This window comes from Diaphorina citri, unplaced genomic scaffold (genome assembly GCF_000475195.1).
Source record: "Diaphorina citri unplaced genomic scaffold, Diaci psyllid genome assembly version 1.1 scaffold1688, whole genome shotgun sequence".
NCBI lineage: Eukaryota > Metazoa > Arthropoda > Insecta > Hemiptera > Psyllidae > Diaphorina > Diaphorina citri.
In genome coordinates this window covers 1,356-22,466 of record NW_007379114.1, presented here as the reverse complement: position 1 = coordinate 22,466, position 21,111 = coordinate 1,356, and the positions used below count along the sequence as shown (strand labels likewise).

The following is a 21,111-nucleotide window of genomic DNA, read 5'->3' as shown; positions in this document are numbered from 1 at the left end:
GCTTACTTCTGAAGCAACTACGTGGGTACCTATTTAAAAATTAGGTTCATTTATTTTTCTAAATGTTTATGAACTTAGATGGGTAAGTACTTACAGCAAAAAATAGTGATATCCCCCCCAAAAAACACTTCGTGTTAAAAAATTAACGTCAAGAGTTGCCCTCCACAAAAAAGTACTGATATAAAAAAAAGACGTCAATGTGGGACCTCCTTTCTACATTAGCTCTTCTAAAGAAAATAATAATTTTCCATCACTCCTACATAGTTTTTAAAGATGAGTGTTTCACCGTCGTTTTTATTTCGTAGCGATGAAACAACTGCTACATTGGACGCTTGTGGTCTGTGTCGTAGCATGCCAATGTGTCAATTTACCTTGCTGTTGAACCATTGATCCCGGATTACGAAACCTAGATCTTGACCGCAGTACACTAATGAAGATAACAATGTTAATTTTTTTGTAATTTTCATCAGTGCACTGCGGTCAAGATTTAGGTTTCGTAATCCGGGATCAATGGTTCAACAGCAAGGTAAATTGATGTAGGAGTGATGGAAAATTATTATTTTCTTTAGAAGAGCTAATGTAGAAGGGAGGTCCCACATTGACGTCTTTTTTTTATATCAGTACTTTTTTGTGGAGGGTAACTCTTGACGTTAATTTTTTAACACGAAGTGTTTTTTTGGGGGGATCAATCAAACAAGCATTAAAATTAAACATATTTGTATCTTCGTATTCCATCTCTCCTGGAACCTTTTTTACATACAATACTCTTTATAAACGGTATCCAAATAAGATTGCATGTCTTCATCAAATTTCGATCTTTTTGAACAACTTTCGTTTGTTCAAAGTTCATGGCATTCGGACCAATTCAAACTAGAGCATAGACATATAGACCCTAATGGGAGAATAAGTCCGATTGTTTGAAATCAAATAGTCTCAGATCAAATAATTATCTCGACCCTAATTTTTCGGTCTTACAAAACTTTGGGTTCAAATCTAATCAGTGTAATTTTATTATTAACGAAAGCAGTTGGCAATAGTGTGTGAGATAGTTTTGATTCAGGGTGTGCTGGAAGATTGTCTTGTCGATTTTCGAACCCACAGCGCGGCGCTAGTGTGCTATGCATTTTTGTGGAGAACACACAACTTCCGAGAATTTGTCAACCCGAGTACGCGAATCCGGGATTCAAAATTGTCTAGTCTAGAACACCGCATGAACTTCTTTTGTGGTGAATATGTCTACCGAATTTTATCAAAATATGGTCACGCAGTGTTTTAGCATTGGCGACATGAGGTCTTGGAAATATCTTCGGCAAAGCCTCATGAAAAATTTAGGATTATTTTGATTGTCAAGTGACACTCTTATCTCATGAAAGTTCTTTAGCTTCGATCTAACCCTTAATAAAATATGAATTAGAGTTTATGTAACAAAGTACCACCAGACTATGCTCTGATCAAACACAATGCTAAAGTGGCATAGCAATTATGCGTATGTGTTAGCTGTTAGAAGAACTCAATAGCAGTCATAGTTTGCATCTAAAATATCTACATGGAGTACTTGGTGCCTATGTATCCAGGTAGTGAGCAGTATCATCATTGAAATAAACTTCCGTTCCGTTTAAATTGAAGTCTGCTGAACTTTTTGTCGTTATTTACTCTCCGCTCTTTGTGTTGTGTTGTGCAACTTGTCAAGCTACTTGACGATTTACATGAGTTTTGAATGCGTCTTCTAGTGCTTTCTTAAGGTGTGTCCATAGAAACATAGTCGACCGGCTCTCGATCGATGTCGACTGAACCGTCCACTCTGCCTCAACAACATAGATTCACATCCGGTCGACTATGTGTGGACAAAACCTTAGTGAAGACAACCATTTTGACATTGATAAGGCTAGATTCTACCATATGAAAACTCGGTGAATTTCCATCTTGGAAAGCAATTTTATTTATTTTATTACAGATCAACATCCTAACGAATTTACGTTTTATTTCAGAGCCAATTTTCAGCATTTTCAGGTACATACGTGAGTCAAGGTGTTCTTTTTCAGGACATCTTCAGAGCAAGGATTTTCAGCAAACCAAGGATAAATGATCTACCGATCTTGAATCAGTCTCGATACTGATCTCGAATTAGTTCTGGTGATTTGGAAACACAAATTGACCTGTCGTCCGGCGTCCGTCGTGTCGTTGATTTATTTTGTGCATAACTTTCAAAATATCTAGGAAGAAAACATACCTACGTTAATAATATTCGACTGTTTCCGAACTGAACTGTGAAAGATCTACTAACAGGACATTTTGGTCGCCATGTTGTGTTCTAGTCGTCTCTCAGGTGTACGAAACCGACGTCAACAAAGAGTACACGATCCGGGGTAACTCCGCCATCTTGAAATGTCAGATCCCGTCATTTGTAGCGGACTTTGTGTCGGTCATCTCGTGGCATACTGACCAGGATGAGGTGTTCACCTACCAAACCGAAGATGGTAACTACGTCTGCCCTCTCCCTTGTCCTTTGGGAAAATTGCTTCTCCTTGGGGCACTCCTGTGATCTCTAACTTCCTTGTTTCCTTTTGACGTATGTTCCATCTTTTCCCTGGATCAGCGACGAGGGTGAAGTTCAAAATGGTAAACAAGAAGATTGACATGTTGTCCGTTAATTTGGTCCTTCTTCCATTAGATTTAATCCTTGATCTACAGTCGTCCATTATTTGGTCCTTCTTCCGTGTTTATCCCTTCACCCTTTATCCTTTTGTCTAAAATCCCTTCTTTCATCAGTCTTTTCGCCTTTTCCTTGTTCTTCCAAGTGTTTTGCGATTTGATTTGTGAAGTCGGAAAGTGTTTGATACTTTGTCTATGAAATGAAAATCGATTTATGTGTTCCCTTGTGTTTGTGCGTGTGTTTTGATATACTGTATCAAACAGTCGGAAAGTGTGTGATACTTTGTCTATGAAATGAAAATCGATTTATGTGTTCCCTTGTGTTTGTGCGTGTGTTTTGATACAGTATATCTGTATCAAAGAAGTGTATGTATCTATGATGAATTGGTGACTTATTGAAGTTTGCGAAAGCTTGACTTTGCGCAAGTATGTTTCCCGTACGCATTCAATGCTTTGGTCCACATGTCCAAAAGCTTGACTTTGCGCAAGTATGTTTCCCGTACGCATTCAATGCTTTGGTCCACATGTCCATCAGTCCAATGCACTCCGAAGCGCATGTGTATGTGTGATCAACAATTTGTTGTTCCAATGATTCTACTAGGTATTGAGATTGAGTATGTGTAGAATAGATTGGGCGTTCCTTCCAACTTCCAAGTGTTATTTCAGTCATTTGGTATTGCATCAAATACGGTTAACAAAAACAACATCGTAAACCAAAAACACTTAAAATATGGTTGACAGTAATGATTCCATAGGGACTTCTGGTCTGCTTGATCAGTAGCGGATGTAAGTTCTGGGAAGAGAATCATACAGTTTTGCAGATTTCTCTCCGCGGACTATTCGACTATCAGAACTTGGAACATGTGATTCCATAGGGACTTCTGGTCTGCTTGATCAGTAGCGGATGTAAGTTCTGGGAAGAGAATCATACAGTTTTGCAGATTTCTCTCCGAGTCTCCGCGGACTATTCGACTATCAGAACTTGGACCAAAGTTCTTCGTTCAAAACAACGAAACACTGCTGCATAATACTACCACTAAAACCATTACTGCACAGCACAACATAACGTGGTCCTCCACAGGTCAACTTAAGGAAGAAATTAGAAAGAGGAAAATGGAAGAAATGGACAGCATTAGGCCTTATGGAAGGTTCTTTTGTGCTTAATGCTGTCCAAATTAGATCTGATGGGTACGTTCAAAGGTTTAGAGCTAACACACTGCTGCATAATACTACCACTAAAACCATTACTGCACAGCACAACATAACGTGGTCCTCCACAGGTCAACTTAAGGAAGAAATTAAAAAGAGGAAAAAGGAAGAAATGGACAGCATTAGGCCTTATGGAAGGTTCTTTTCTGCTGAATGCTGTCCAAATTAGATCTAATGGGTACGTTCAAAGGTTTAGAGCTAAACATAGAAGGACTCAAGATCCAGGAAAGGGTTACAAGAATACAGGAGGAGATTTCAGGAAGTCATAAGGACATCAATGTCCTGGGTATGATTACCATTCTCCACAATGGCTCCTTCATCGTTAATCCAGGCATCTACCAGAACATAGTCGGCCACAAACGAAGGTATGCTACACTTGAGTATGCCGGCGTTACCACGAATAACGTACTCGGTCAGTATTTCCGCCTCGAAAGCTTGATTGACCACTATAAAAAAAAAAACATGCAGAAGGAGCTGTAATTGAAGTTGGGAGAGAAATATTTTGGACATTTAGCACAAAATAATAACTAGAAAGTATACGGTATCTAAATGGAGGAAAGATTAAAGTTAATAACAAATAATGATAAGCAGAAAAAATGGTGAAACATTGAAAATTTAGCTTATTGTCAAAACAATTGAGAATTCCATAGGCTCAACAATAAATTCAAACATTCCAACGTAAGGGACATGGCGGCATACGAAATTCGAGTTCGAGTACAATTTTCCATTCGGAAAAAAGCACCGGCTTCGGAATACGAAATTTGAACATACAGGCATTTCGACCGAAATTTTCTTGGAGGGAAATTTCTGGCACAGGGGAGACAATTTTCTCCAAACTTTCACCATATCACAGGAAAAAAATACGTAGCAACATAAACATTTCGAGAGCTTCCTCCTAGTCTCCTCAGCTGAGCTGGCAACGTGCCCAATTATTTGTCACGTTGCGACTTCACGAAAAGAGTTCGAGTACAAATTTCTATTTGGACCTATTGATAGACTTATTGGTTCACTCTTGGTCATTGTTCTATTTACTTGCTGGGTGCTTTAAGTTGAAGGAATAGGAATAAGGCCTGTTGCACATTGGAAACGTAGTTACATAAACATTTCGAGAGCTTCCTCCTAGTCTCCTCAGCTGAGCTGGCAACGTGCCCAATTATTTGTCACGTTGCCTTTAAGGATCAATAATGGGACCATTAATGTGTGTGTGCCATTCAATAACCTATTGATAGACTTATTGGTTCACTCTTGGTCATTGTTTTATTTACTTGCTGGGTGCTTTAAGTTGAAGGAATAGGAATAAGGCCTCTTGCGCCATTGATAGACTTATTGGTTCACTCTTGGTCATTGTTCTATTTACTTGCTGGGTGCTTTAAGTTGAAGGAATAGGAATAAGGCCTGCCGTACATTGGAAGCGTGGTCGCGCGATGCCGCCTGAAAATCCAAACCTATGAAAGAGACCTCTCACACTGGAGTCGAGCAACATGGGTCTCGAAAGCTGTGTCCACACATACTCGACGCCGTCGATCGACGAGGTGAATCTATGTTGTCGAGACATGTGTGGCACACAACTTTAGAGTAAGGTTTATATTATTTTCATAGGTTTGGATTTTCAGACGGCATCACGCTATACTGCGCTAGAGCTACTACACTTCCAATGTACGGCAGTGGCAGGGGCAGATCTAGGACCGACTCCTTTCCGTTTTAACAGTTTGTTCCTGTGTGCCCTCCTCCATTGTAACTAGGCTGCTGTCTACCGCATACTCGTATATCTTCTAATTGCTTGACGACTGTATTAATAAGACACTGTATGTTCTGTGGCTCTCTATGCTCAGATGATTCATTTGCCTCTGTCCAACCTGTGGAGGACCACGTTATGTTGTGCTGTGCAGTAATGGTTTTAGTGGTAGTATTATGCAGCAGTGTTTCGTTGTTTTGAACGAACTATGTTCCAAGTTCTGATAGTCGAATAGTCCGCGTGAAAATCCAAACCTATGAAAGAGACCTCTCACACTGGAGTCGAGCAACATGGGTCTCGAAAGCTGTGTCCACACATACTCGACGCCGTCGATCGACGAGGTGAAGAGGTGAATCTATGTTGTCGAGACATGTGTGGCACACAACTTTAGAGTAAGGTTTGTATTATTTTCATAGGTTTGGATTTTCAGACGGCATCACGCTATACTGCGCTAGAGCTACTCCACTTCCAATGTACGGCAGTGGCAGGGGCAGATCTAGGACCGACTCCTTTCCGTTTTAACTGTTTGTTCCTGTGTGCCCTCCTCCATTGTAACTAGGCTGCTGTCTACCGTATACCGCATAGCCGCATACTCGTATATCTTCTAATTGCTTGACGACTGAATTAATAAGACACTGTATTATCTATGGCTCTCTATGCTCAGATGATTCATTTGCCTCTGTCCAATTCAGTAAGGATAATGTCTCTATTTAGTTTGTTTGCTAGATTATTAAGCGCGTTAATGAACTCCATGTTTACGGCCATTATGTCACGAGAGTTCTCAACCATATTTTAAGTGTTTTTGGTTTACGATGTTGTTTTTGTTAACCGTATTTGATGCAAAAATATTCTCCGTTCTGGATTTCAGTAAATGGTCGTTAACTTGTTCTGTCAAATCGTTTTGGTGGGGTTCCAAATTGGGGCCGGATTACCCATAAGGCAGAATGGCAGACTGCCACGGGCCCCGCGCTTTTGGGGGCCCCGCGCTTTGAGGACTTACTTACACTATTAGATATTATGGGTTTTTTCTATAAAAAAAACTCGAAATCCGTAGGTAATGATTGATACAAATGAATTAGGTAGGTATAGAAGAGTTTTCTAGTAGGGAGGGGGGTAGGTCCTGGGGGCCCCGCACCTTTGAAATTGCCCCGGGCCCCGCGGGGGGGCTAATCCGGCCCTGTTCAGTATATGGTCGTTAACTCGTTGTGTCAAATCGTTTTGGTGGGGTTCCAATTGTTTTCAATTTATTTTCACAGAAATGATTTTGTTAATTAGAGTCCTCTTTTTGTTTAAATCTTGTTCTAAAGTGTTGACTTGTCCAGCAGAAATCTCTGTATGAGATTGAATCGGATTTTATGCTCATGTAACTTTGTGACCAATGGGTGTAAATCACGAAAATCGGCTACATTTTGTTGTTTCACGTACAAAGTAGTCCGCGAATTTGGCTTCCTCACTACAGTACACGCGCATTAATATGAAGATTCTGACTTTCATTAATCGAAAGGCCTTGTATTTGAAATTGCATGTTTGCCATTTCTGCATGCTTTGAAAATTTTTGGAACAAAGAAGCACAGAAGACAGAAGAACATCGAAGTCTGGATTGATCCGTATTATTCTTGTACAATTCGCTGGGAAAAAGTACAAGTTGTACAACCTATTTGAACAAGTAAAACTCACCAAAAACTTACCTTTGTGATCCTTGTACCTTTTAGATAGAATCAAAATACTGACAGACCTTTTCCTCCCATTGAATGCGTACGGGAAACATACTTGCGCAAAGTCAAGCTTTTGCAAACTTCAATAAGTCACCAATTCATCATAGATACATACACTTCTTTGATACAGATATTATACTGTATCAAAACACACGCACAAACACAAGGGAACACATAAATCGATTTTCATTTCATAGACAAAGTATCACACACTTTCCGACTTCACAAATCAAATCGCAAAACACTTGGAAGAACAAGGAAAAGGCAAAAAGACTGATGAAAGAAGGGATTTTAGACAAAAGGATCAAACACGGAAGAAGGACGAAATAATGGACGACTGTAAATCAAGGATCCAAGGAAAAGGCAAAAAGACTGATGAAAGAAGGGATTTTAGACAAAAGGATCAAACACGGAAGAAGGACGAAATAATGGACGACTGTAGATCAAGGATCAAATCTAATGGAAGAAGGACTAAATAACGGACAAAGTGTCGAGCTTCCTGTTTACCATTTTGAACTTCACCCTCGTCGCTGATCCAGGCATCAACATGTACAAATTCGGTGACAAAGGACGGAATGTTGCACTTTAAGATCCCCGTGTTACCCCGGATGACATACTCTGGTAGAATGTCCGCCTCAAAGATCTGGTTGACCACTAAACGTCCATCAAACACAGAAAAAGGGAAGAACATGGATTAGTATGCGAGCTACCATTTGGTTTTCAACATTTGAAACTCTTGTTCCTCCTACATTTGCTTGCATTTGCGTAGGTCAGTCCAGCCCAGCTCAAAGCAATCACCCTAGTTAGGGCTGATTGAGAGGCTGACGAAAAACGCCGACCCCGTCTGTACACGGGAAGAGGCGAGGAAAAAGATTGCTGAATGGCACGCAGTACACTGTTTTCCTGTTATGTATGTAGGTGAACTGATTTCCTTTCCTCATTACCATCAGACAAGTGTTCATATACGTCTTAAACAGGCAGTACGTCATTCGGGGTAACAGCGCCGTCATGAAATGCAAGATTCCGAGCTTCGTGTCTGATTTTGTGTCCATTGATGCGTGGTTGTCGGACGAGGGCGAGGAGTTGTCCCTTCAGAGCGCTTCCCATGACTATGGTAAAATTGGCAACGCCTAGAAAAGGGTTTCTTGGGTTTAGAAATGTGTGCAAAAATCAGGATTCTTATAAAAGTAGTAACGTCTTTTTTTACATGGCTTTCTAAATTTAAATTTAGTAAAGATTTTTTTACACAGTTAGAACTAGAATTTGTTGAAATGAATCAGAAATGGTTTCTAAATTCCTGAATGTCTCGCCTAATGATACAATTAGTGAGTACATAATAATTGATGAGTAAATCTCAACAACCGATACATAGTAAAACAGGCAACACGAGTACTTATGTCGAATTATGAGAGCCCTGATTTTTGTTTACATTCGTCTGAATCCGATTTCCTTACAGCTCCTTTCCTTCCTACATCCTTATGGGTCATATCCTCTACAAATTTGATGCCACTTTGATATCTCTGCGTATCCTGTCATGATGATTTGTCATCTAATCTTGATGTGTTTGCTGAGAATTGTCTTTGGAAGTGTATTTTGTTTCATGTGTAAGTATTTTTCCCATGTTTGTGATTACGGTACTCGATAACAAATTGTTGTTTGATTTTGGATGGATAAGATAAATTTTGTGGCTTCTTTTCGGTTCCTTTTGGAGTTTTGGTTTTGAACAAACCAGATCGCCGCTAGTAGGTCCATTGACATTTTATTCCTCTAGTAAAGGAACACATTTCAGCTCTCAACGGCGAACTAAGTTTTGTAATTTATCAACTATCAACTACACATTAATATTACTAACCTATTACCAAATTTTTGATTTTTCCAGCAGCTTCATCTTTAATCCAAAAGCATACCAAGCCTAATAATACAATTAGTGAGTACATAATTGATGAGTAAATCTCAACAACCGATACATAGTAAAACAGGCAACACGAGTACTTATGTATGTCGAATTATGAGAACCCTGATTTTTGTTTACATTCGTCTGAATCCGATTTCCTTACAGCTCCTTTCCTTCCTACATCCTTATCGGTCATATCCTCTACAAATTTGATGCCACTTTGATATCTCTGTGTATCCTGTCATGATGATTTGTCATCTAATCTTGATTTGTTTGCTGAGAATTGTCTTTGGAAGTGTATTTTGTTTCATGTGTAAGTATTTTTCCCATGTTTGTGTTGAACTATGTATTACATTGTATTACGGTACCTACTCGATAACTAATTGTTGTTTGATTTTGGATGGATAAGATGGATTTTGTGGCTTCTTTTCGGTTCCATTGGCATTTTATTCCTCTAGTAAAGGAACACATTTCAGCTCTCAACGGCGAACTAAGTTTAGTATCTGTAAAATTTATCAACTACACATTAATATTACTAACCTATTACCAATTTTTTGATTTTTTCAGCTTCATCTTTAATCCAAAAGCATACCAAATCTTTTCTTTACTTACGGAACCTTTAAATCCGATACACATTGAAACCAATTTCTTTACTAACGGAATGGTTGCACGTTGCCTTTATTTCTAGTGGTGTCCCAACAGTACAGCACTGGATCTGAAGAAGAGTATGTCATCAAAGGCAACAGCGCTACGTTGAAATGCAAAATCCCGAGCTTTGTCAATGACTTTGTCACCGTGGATTCCTGGTTGGACAGTGAAGGCAATATGTACTCCATGCAAGATACTCCTGATTATGGTAGGAGTGCTAGGCTCCACGGAAGATTTGGGAATTCCTGTCTTAACTTTGCCTTACCTTCCTTCCTTCCTTGGTTCCTTACCACAGTACCTATTGCGTTGGCAAACCATGTCACTCTAGAAACCCCAACTCCTTTTCCATTCTAATCTGCAAGATTTAACTTTGTTGTGTGCCTATTGTGAATCTATTTTATTCTGGAAAGTCCAAATCCTTTTCCATCCTGAGCTCAAGATCCAACTTCTGGATTAGTTGTATTGGACTGTTGTTTTTTCGTTAGATGTTTTGTTGTCGTTGAGCTCTTTATCTGCATATTTGGATTGGGCGTCGATTTTCAGGGCTGTTCAGGTTGCCTTGAACTATTATGAGAGTATGAGGTATTTGATTAGTGTATCTATCTTCTGTGATGTTTGTGCATATCTTATTTCTAGTTTATCTTCGGCTTTTTGAACTCCACCATGTGTTTTGTGCTCATGTTTGTGCATATCTTATTTCTAGTTTATCTTCGGCTCTTTGAACTCCACCATGTGTTTTGTGCTTGAGATCGTTTATTGTTCTTATAAACCGAGAACACATTCCGCCCATATCACCGCTATCATGCACGTTACAGGGAAGAGATTTGTTTACTACACCATCAGCTGCTCTTGTAAATTATTTAGTCTGCAACAAAGTCATAAAACTCAAAGCAGTATCCCCAGTGGAAAATGGTTAGTTTGGAAATGATTTATTCCCTGTTTTTTACGAAGTGTTTACACGTTTTCTTGAAAGTTGTGTTAAGTAGGAACTAAGTGGATCGTTATGATGTGTTCTGCTCAATGTGTCAAACCTAACTGATGACTGATGGAAGATGGATAAGAAACAACAAAATGTTTTGCTCTAGAACTAGATTTTAAGGATAAATAGATACATATATTGTCCTATTATGTAGACTTGCAGAGTGTAGACGCAATGGTCGGATGGGTCAAATTATGTTCCCACAGGTGTTTCTGCTGCAGAATTTTGGAACAATTTTGGACTGTCCTCGAACAAGACTCTTGTGTTAACAGTTAATTTAAGTTAAAAAATGTTTTTAATATTTACCCTAATAATGTCAGTACAATATCTTACGGACTGTCCTCGAACAAGACTCTTGTGTTAACAGTTAATTTAAGTTTAAAAATGTTTTTAATATTTACCCTAATAATGTCAGTAAAATACTTTCTTATTCCTTTGAATTTTTGTGAGAATTTTCCGTAGATCGATGTATGTTATCGGACGCTACGCCATCGCCAGTGACATCTTTATTCCCATTACGACCATTCTGTTACTAACATACGTAGTTCCTTCATTAGCAGTTTATCTGTTAATAACATACGTACATAGTTTCTTCACTAGAGGGTGGCGTTCTTTTGGTGTCCGTTGACCATGTTGCGGAGTTTTTGGTGTCTGTGATAACGATGTAGTGCCGAAAATACCGTGTACTGACCTGTTTAAGACTTGTCTGATGGTAATGAGGAAAGGAAATCAGTTCACCTACATACATAACAGGAAAACAGTGTACTGCGTGCCATTCAGCAATATTTTTCCTCGCCTTTTCCCGTGTACAGACGGGGTCGGCGTTTTTGGTCAGCCTCTCAATCAGCCCTAACTAGGGTGATTGCTTTGGGCTAAGCTGACCTACGCATATGCAAGGAAATGTAGGAGGAACAAGAGTTTCAAATGTTGAAAACCAAATTGTAGCTCTTATACTAATTGGACTGTCCTCGAACAAGACCCTTGTGTTAACAGTTAATTTAAGTTTAAAAATGTTTTTAATATTTACCCTAATAATGTCAGTAAAATGTCTTAGTACTTTCTTATTCCTTTGAATTTTTGTGAATTTATGGAAGTCCATCAGTTCGAAATTCCTGCGAGGCGCCCGGCGCCCCTTCGGTTGACTTCAAGGCGAATACATATTTAATTTATTTGTTCATAAATTATTTATTTGCTTCCACTCGCTGTTTGTTGTGTTTCATGGAATATAAATCGTGTCACTCTAGAAACCCCAACTCCTTTTCCATTCTAATCTGCAAGATTTAACTTTGTTGTGTGCCTATTGTGAATCTATTTTACTTAGGAAAGTCCAAATCCTTTTCCATCCTGAGCTCAAGATCTAACTTCTGGATTAGTTGTATTGTGGATTAGTTGTATAGGACTGTTTTTTCGTTAGATGTTTTGTTGTCGTTGAGCTCTTTATCTGCATATTTGGATTGGGCGTCCATTTTCAGGGCTGTTCAGGTTGCCTTGAACTACTATGAGAGTATGAGGTATTTGATTAGCGTATCTATCTTCTGTGATGTTTGTGCATATCTTATTTCTAGTTTATCTTCGGCTCTTTGAACTCCACCATGTGTTTTGTGCTTGAGATCGTTTATTGTTCTTATGAACCGAGAACACATTCCGCCCATATCACCGCTATTATGCACGTTACAGGGAAGAGATTTGTTTACTACACCATCAGCTGCTCTTAAAAAATTATTTAGTCTGCAACAAAGTCATAAAACTCAAAGCAGTATCCCCAGTGGAAAATGGTTGGTTTGGAAATGATTTATTCCCTGTTTTTTACGAAGTGTTTACACGTTTTCTTGAAAGTTGTGTTAAGTAGGATCTAAGTGGATCGTTATGATGTGTTCTGCTCAATGTGTCAAACCTAACTGATGACTGATGGACAAGAAACAACAAAATGTTTTGCTCTAGAACTAGATTTTAAGGATAAATAGATACACAATTTACTGTGTGTTGTTTTAATTTTTCCTACAGGTATTGAAAAAAATATTTTTAGTAGAATCTAATGTGTTCCCGTCTTCCTTACATCCGTTAATTTAGCCACTATCATATCGTGATATTTTCTCGAAATAATAAAGTAAAAAAACTCTGGTCTGACAGATTTGTGTTTTGGTTTTGGCCTGTTGCAGTCATTTCCCAGTACTACGAGGCTCAAGTGTACGATGTGTTCGTTATCAAAGGCAACGCCGCAGTGTTCAAATGTAATTTGCCGTCGTTTGTGTCAGACCATCTGGATGTGGTGTCTTGGGCGGACACAGATGGGGGCCAATACCAGATTGACAATCAGGACTTTGGTAAACACACCACCTCGCTTCGCTCTATCGCTAATCTCTAGTAGCGCTGTCAATTTTTTTGACTTGGCGGGGCGGAGCGCTACCACGCTCCTCCTTAATCCTGATTCCTCCTCGTGTTTCAACGTTGCGCCTTGTCTACTACTCGTCTATGTTCTTTTGGTTGTATGACTACGTTGCTATCAGTGTCTTTTGATGTTGCTATCTGATTCTCTTGCTCGGTATGCTTGATGATATCGTGTAGTTCTTACCTGAAAGTTGTAATCGTTCATGACTGACTATTGTTTCAATAATTGAATTATGAGCTCATTTATGCTGTTGATAACTAGAGTTAGATAGTGTCATTACGTAGTATGTACTTGGTTGAGATAAACCCATCATTGCAGCATTTGTCCATACCTGGTGTGAATATTTTGTACGACTGTCCGAAGCTCAAACGCCCTGGTGTGAATTCATTTTCTGATTTTTCGTTCGTATTCTAGCGGATTGTTTGTGAGTATGTGAAGATTATAATAATACACAAATTACAATTTTATATTGTTCCCAATGTCGTTTATTAAAAGTTCAAAATCAATTAGAAACTGTTGTCTTCTCATCTTCTCAATATGTTTCAGTTACCTTTCGCCTTCGCAGTTTCGTCTTCTTTTGTGATTATGATTAAATTCTCTCTTCTTTAGTGTTTATAACGTGTGTGTCTGTTTTAGTGCCATCTACTGATTCCTGAATTTCCTGGTCGTATTTCACTGTCTGTTATGTCTACTTGTCTACTATGTGTTTTAGAACTTTTAGGCTCCATTCTGTCTACTATGTGTGTTTAGACTCTGTTAGTGTTTTGGTTGGTTGACTATGTTGTCTGATTCGCTTGCTCGGTCTGCTTTGTCTGATTCTAGTCGTGTCTCAGTCGTACACGGTGAATATAATGGATGAGCATGTGTTGAAAGGCAACTCGGCCGTCCTCAAATGTCACATTCCGAGTTTTGTGGCCGACTATGTGGCCGTTGAGTCGTGGATTTCTGACCTGGGCGAAGAACTGTTTGTTGATATGACTGAGTCGACAGGTGCTGCACAACTTTCGTGACTCCTGACTTCTGAATATGAATCTACTTCGGTGTTGCACAACTTTCTTTACTCCTTTTTCCAGATCCTTTTGAACATTTTTGTTTTCTACTCCTTTTAATAGGGTCTTCTCCTTTCCCTTTCCCTTATTTCTTTCGTAGTTTGTAGTTTTGCATGCTTTTTTTACGAACTGAACCTTCAAAATCAATTAGAAACTGTTGTCTTCTCATCTTCTCAATATGTTTCAGTTACCTTTCGCCTTCGCAGTTCCGTCTTCTTTTGTGATTATGATTAAATTCTCTCTTCTTTAGTGTTTATAACGTGTGTGTCTGTTTTAGTGCCATCTACTGATTCCTGAATTTCCTGGTCGTATTTCACTGTCTGTTATGTCTACTTGTCTACTATGTGTTTTAGAACTTTCAGGCTCCATTCTGTCTACTATGTGTGTTTAGACTCTGTTAGGTGTTTTGGTTGGTTGACTATGTTGTCTGATTCGCTTGCTCGGTCTGCTTTGTCTGATTCTAGTCGTGTCTCAGTCGTACACGGTGAATATAATGGATGAGCATGTGTTGAAAGGCAACTCGGCCGTCCTCAAATGTCACATTCCGAGTTTTGTGGCCGACTATGTGGCCGTTGAGTCGTGGATTTCTGACCAGGGCGAAGAACTGTTTGTTGATATGACTGAGTCGACAGGTGGTGCACTTTGACTCCTTATTCCAACTTCTTGGTGCTGCAAAACTTTCCTGACTCCTTACGCCTGAATATGAATCTACTTCGGTGTTGCACAACTTTCTTGACTCCTTACTCCAACTCCTTTTGAAGATTTCTACTCCTTTCAATAGCGTCTTCTCCTTTTACTTTCTCCCATTTCTTTCGTAGTTTGTAGTTTTGCATGCTTTTCCAACTGAACTTATCATCCAACGTGTTAGGTACTTGGAATTTTCGTTCTATCAGTTTCAGTATAGTACCTATAATAATATAAAAATTTACTCAAATTATGAAATGTCTTGGAACATTCTTTTATTATTACCATTTTGTTTTCTAGTACTTGTTGGATGGTGAGTTCAGTTATTAGATTTAAGAATTAGTTAGGAATTAGGTGAAGTGATGCTTACTCCATACAAGCATAGCCGAAGATATTTATCTACCATGAGCTCATAAACCATCCGGAAAAATATTGATGGTCCACAGTTTCTTTGAAAATTTGGTTTTGGGTTCATTTGACAACTTGCTCTCAGTTCAACACCATGACATTGAATACGATCTCACGCTTATATGAAGTTTCTTTGGTATCCAAAAATTCGGCTCTTGGGTTTGAAGATTTCATGAGTCTGAGTCATAAGAAAATCAAATGGTTCTGTAGTTTAGCTTAGGATTTTAGTTCAACTTGCTCTCAGTTCAACACCATGACATTGAATACGATCTCACGCTTATATGAAGTTTCTTTGGTATCCAAAAATTCGGTTCTTGGTTTTGAAGATTTCATGAGTATGAGTCATAAGAAAATCAAATGGTTCTGTAGTTTAGCTTAGGATTTTAGTTAGGTCTCTCTAGATTTATTTTGCCATTTTTCACACGTTTCGAAAAAATTCGAACACTTTATTGTGCATCAAATATTGTGAATTTGTGACAAGTTTAACCAAATATGACGTACAATATACCAAAGGTGACCAGCGCGCAGCGGTAAGATTTTGCCATTTTTCACACGTTTCGAAAAAATTCGAACACTTTATTGTGCATCAGATATTGTGAATTTGTGACAAGTTTAACCAAATATGACGTACACTATACCAAAGGTGACCAGCGCGCAGCGGTAAAGAATGCTGCGCGCATTACTTCTTTGTAACTTGTGGTCACTCCTAACCCACTTCTCGATACTCTGGTATTAATGACATTTTTTAAAGAGTTTTGATATAGGAAACTTCGGTAGAGAATGCTGCGGGCATTACTTCTTTGTAACTTGTGGTCACTCCTAACCCACTTCTTGATACTCTGGTATTAATGACATTTTTTAAAGAGTTTTGATATAGGAAACTGTAAAATAGAGGTCTTATCTGCCCGAAATCGATTATTTTTCTGCACGATGAGTGCGAAGTTTGGAGTACTCTTTCATGCATCTCGGGAACCGAGATCTCAGGTCTTAGTGAACCCAGATTTCAAGTTTTAATGAACTGTCACACATGTATATCTGGAACCGCAAATCGATTAAATTTATCAAAGACTATCTGTAGAACAAATTAAAATAAAAATAATCTACACTTGAGTTTGAATGAACTCAATGTAGGATTCAAATTTCGCAAGTTTGTTGGTAAGTTAGACAATAAAAATAAAGTAAATTGAAATTCTAGCGCGGGTCGATTCCTGCCGGGGGCGGATTTTATCCTGAACGGATAATGTTCGTTCCTGGGACGGCTGGCTTTCTCCTATCCTGTCTTCCTTCTCTCTTCGATTTCGGGACGATAAGACCTTAGCAGTTACAGTTCCCTCAATCGTGTTTTTTAGGTTTTTACTCTTCACTACCTGTTTTGACTTTTCCTGACCAAGCTCAATGTCTGAAATGAATTAGATAGCAAGTTAGCAAGGTAACATGGTATTTCTTCTTTAACAAATAGTTGCAACTTGCTCTCAGTTCAACACCATGACATTGAATACGATCTCACGCTTATATGAAGTTTCTTTGGTATCCAAAAATTCGGTTCTTGGGTTTGAAGATTTCATGAGTCTGAGTCATAAGAAAATTAAATCAAATGGTTCTGTAGTTTAGCTTAGGATTTTAGTTAGGTCTCTCTAGATTGATTTTGCCATTTTTCACACGTTTCGAAAAAATTCGAACACTTTATTGTGCATCAGATATTGTGAATTTGTGACAAGTTTAACCAAATCTGACATACATTATACCAAAGGTGACCAGCGCGCAGCGGTAGAGAATGCTGCGGGCATTACTTCTTTGTAACTTGTGGTCACTCCTAACTCCTAACCCACTTCTTAATACTCTGGTATTAATCTATTAATGACATTTTTTAAAGAGTTTTGATATAGGAAACTGTAAAATAGAGGTCTTATCTGCCCGAAATCGATTATTTTTCTGCACGATGAGTGCGAAGTTTGGAGTACTCTTTCATGCATCTCGGGAACCGAGATCTCAGGTCTTAGTGAACCCAGATTTCAAGTTTTAATGAACTGTCACACATGTATGTATCGAGATCAGCTCAATCTCACAGATATCAGTTACAGAAGACTAGTAGTTTCTCAGGTGAACATATTGTCATCAGTTACATCAGGATTTTGATTCTGGCTAGACATGAATTTCAAACCAATCTCACCTTAATGTGAGATCCTAGCTTATGTTATCCAATCCCGCATTCATAAGATAGCTGATAGATAGTTCATTGATACCACTAGAGTTACTAGAGTACCTACTACAGATACCACGTGATAAGAGACACAAGATTCAAGAGATCTTCCTTCATCTGAGTACAAACGTGTAAACTTTGGCTTACGAAGCCAAAGTCGACTTGGTTTGGAAAGCTAACAATGCACTTGTGAAAAATGGCAATTATCTATCAAATGCATGACATGGTTGTAGGAGTGGAGAAAAGATGCGAAAAAAGAAAAAGACTTTTGTCTGAGAGGCTTAATGTTATCGTGTACAGAACTGCCAAGGCTTTTATAATAACGGGGGTTTTACCCTAAATTCGGCCACAAACCACCCGTCTCCTCCCATTAACCTCACCTAGCCTGAGTGGGGCCGGGAAAAGCCAGCAATACGCGATTGCCCAGATGGTCACCCATCCGGTTACAAACCACGCGCAACGTTGCTTAACTTCAGTGATCCATCGGGAACTGGTTACTGGTGTCCTCGAGTAATGTCCTTTTCTTTTCTCGCCCCCTACCAATTCCCCTCGGCAATACTAACTCTGCTCCTCTCTCATTTTCCCCCTGCAGACGGCAAATATTTAGTTTTACCCTCCGGAGAGCTACACATCCGAGATGTAGGTTTTTTCACGCCGAATCGAATGGTGAAACTTTTAGAACTGTCCGACTTACAGTTGAGAAGTTGCGGTTCCCCTCCATGCGCTTCCATCGGACTTCCCAGTTGACGTGGACTGTAATGTCCTTTTCTTTTCTCGCCCCCCTACCAATTACTAACTCTGCTCCTTCTCTCATTTTCCCCCTCCAGACGGCAAATATTTAGTGTTACCCTCCGGAGAGCTACACATCCGTGATGTAGGCCCAGAAGATGGCTACAAGTCGTACCAATGTCGGACCAAACATCGATTGACTGGCGAAACTCGCCTGAGTGCCACCAAAGGACGACTGGTGATTACAGGTAAGAATTTGCTGTCCTAGTATTTTTTGGGTTGGTTTTGCTTACACGAGTTTTTCATACCAAATTGTTCATCACCACTTTAGCAGAAAATCTTAATCGGAGCAAAATTGGGACATTGAAATACTGAGATATTGTGCATATTGACCTCTTCTTGAACGGGGTGGGGTTTCTTCAATAAATTTTCATGAAGAGCGGGGTGTGTCCTAATGATGGGTGGTTGAATAAGGTTAGGTGGAAGAGCTCTTTTCCGGGTTGAAATTAATCTGGTCCCATAAAAATCGGCATTTTCCATGTTTTATTTAAAACTAGTGCCTGTTTAATTGGTCGAATTTGGAATTACCTATCTGTAACTAAAATGGTGAAAAAAGTGAATGGGGGTTTGGGGCTTACATGAATATTTGGTATGAAAAACTGTGCTTCTCTTGTAAAGTCACTTGAAGTCTTGAGATCTTTCAATACCGTCATTTCAATAGAGGTATTATCTACAGAAAACATAAGTCAATTTTGAATATAAATCGGTTACTGATTCAATTGACAATTTTACACTTATACAAATCGTGGGTTACACTTCTAAAGGGTCTCTGTAAAAATTACATTTAAGTCAATAAATTTGTATCTTTTGGATTATTTTTATTCTTTTCCTGGTTTCACTCGCTTATTGGATCTGTCTCAATTAAAACTTCAAGTGACTTTGCCCTAATCCTATGTTTCTCAAAATATTGCTTTGCATGAAAACAATATAAACCAAAGTTACATACGTAGTTACCTTAAGTTACTTACCTACTTACGTAGTGCCTTGTTCTTTGATGTGCTTCTTGACAGCTAGAAGTGCCAAAAATCTCAATCACATCTTACAACTTGACTACCAGACCAAATTGTAGCTATATTAATCGCCAAGTACTCTTGTCTAAATCTAAACTACTGTATAGAGCTATCAGTCCCTAGTTAAGTGTAGGTATTAAGTGTGTCTTTGCATTGTACTTTAAATTCGCGTACTTCATTGACAATACCGACTTGAGTCTTGCAAATCTCAAGTAGCGATCACTTCACACTTTACTCGTGACATAAGACATACATAAAATTATGTACTTATTTATGTATTAGTTTTTAGAAAGACTGTACATATGTACGTGTAGGTCTGTTTTTACCGTAATATGTATATTGTATATTCATGTAGAATGTAGATAGTCTGTATTTACTTGCTTATACGGGGTTTGTAACACAGGTCAGAGAAAAGCTGGGCCGATGAGGAAATGCTAAAAAAAAGAGGGGGAAATTATTTGAAAAAGTAAGATAAGGGATTTATTTATTTTTCTCAAAAAATATCGGGAGGTCAATGATTTAATTCTTTTATGGACGCTCCTTTAAATTTCTGGAAAAATTTCGTGGAAATAGATTTTTTTTTCGGGATCACTTAGTAACCCTGTAAGTGTACATAGAGGAGACATAATATGTACAATTATGTTATACATAGTAGACCAAAGTAGATAGAAGCATATTGGGAGTACAGGCGATTAGTACAGAGTGAAATCTCAAGTGTTTTGTAGTCGCTAAGCAGTAAGCAGTAGTATTTCTAATGCACTTAAGACCTTATGAATGTGTTTAGTACAACTGCACTTCAAATACATGGTACTGTAATTGACTACTTGCTTACTGTTGAGATTAGGAGATTTGGTCCTCCCCTGCGTTCCATAACAAAATTCATATTTTGTATCTTGCACTTTGGAAAATTTGTGACTATTATGACGTCATATTAAAGAATAAAAACCTTTGAAAACATTGCATAATCATTGTAATGTGACGTCAAAATATTGCGACCCGGATCCGGAGCGACCAAATACTAACCACGCGCAACGTTGCTTAACTTCAGTGATGCCTCGGGAAATGGATGCATTATTAAATGCACCATGGAAATGGTGCATTTAATGTGCTATCGCCGCTGGCTAAAAACCTCGCGCCTAATGAAGTAATTTGTCTAAAAAAAGGCGATTAGTCATTTAAAGTGATCTCCCTCTCAAGTCTTGAAGAAGCATGTTCCCATTGGTCCCTAAGACGACTTATTTTACGGCCCACGTTTTTTAATTTATTCCTCGCCTTTCTTTTTCCCCTTTCAAAGAGCCCGTCGGGGCTATGAAGCCCAAAATCTCGGAAGACTCCTTGATCAAGCGACACGCTTCGGAAACGACAGGCCTCGCACTGCTCTGTCCAGCACAGGCCTACCCTGTACCCTTCTTTAGGTAACAGCCCCCTCCGATTTCGATATGACCTCTATTATTACAGTTCCCTCCATCAAACCTCTTCTTAAACCCATCACCTTTGTGAACTTTTAAGTTGACTTTTTTCTTCTGCCCCTTTTAAATCTTTCAGTAAATCTATGTATTTTCGCCAGCCTAGTTTGCTTGGAAGGTAGCGCGTCTGCCTTGTAAGCGCTAGGGCGGACTTTATCCTAATCAGATAAGGTTCCTCTTGGGAATGGCTGGCTTTCTCCTGTCCTTTCCTTCTCCCTCCGATTTCGATATGACCTCTATTATTACGGTTCCCTCCATCAAACCTCTTCTTAAACCCATCACCT

General features: G+C 38.9%; 1 protein-coding gene across 1 annotated transcript in view; it reads left to right on the top strand.

Annotated features, from left to right (window-relative positions):
- Positions 1 to 20,780, top strand: part of LOC113470603 (Down syndrome cell adhesion molecule homolog) — a 26,613-nt gene extending 5,833 nt beyond the window's left edge. The window contains exons 2-3 of the mRNA XM_026829156.1: positions 18,390 to 18,539; positions 20,656 to 20,780. Coding sequence (XP_026684957.1) covers positions 18,390 to 18,539; positions 20,656 to 20,780 — 275 coding nt within the window. The remainder of the gene's footprint in view (positions 1 to 18,389; positions 18,540 to 20,655) is intronic.
- The last annotated feature ends 331 nt before the right edge of the window (positions 20,781 to 21,111 follow it).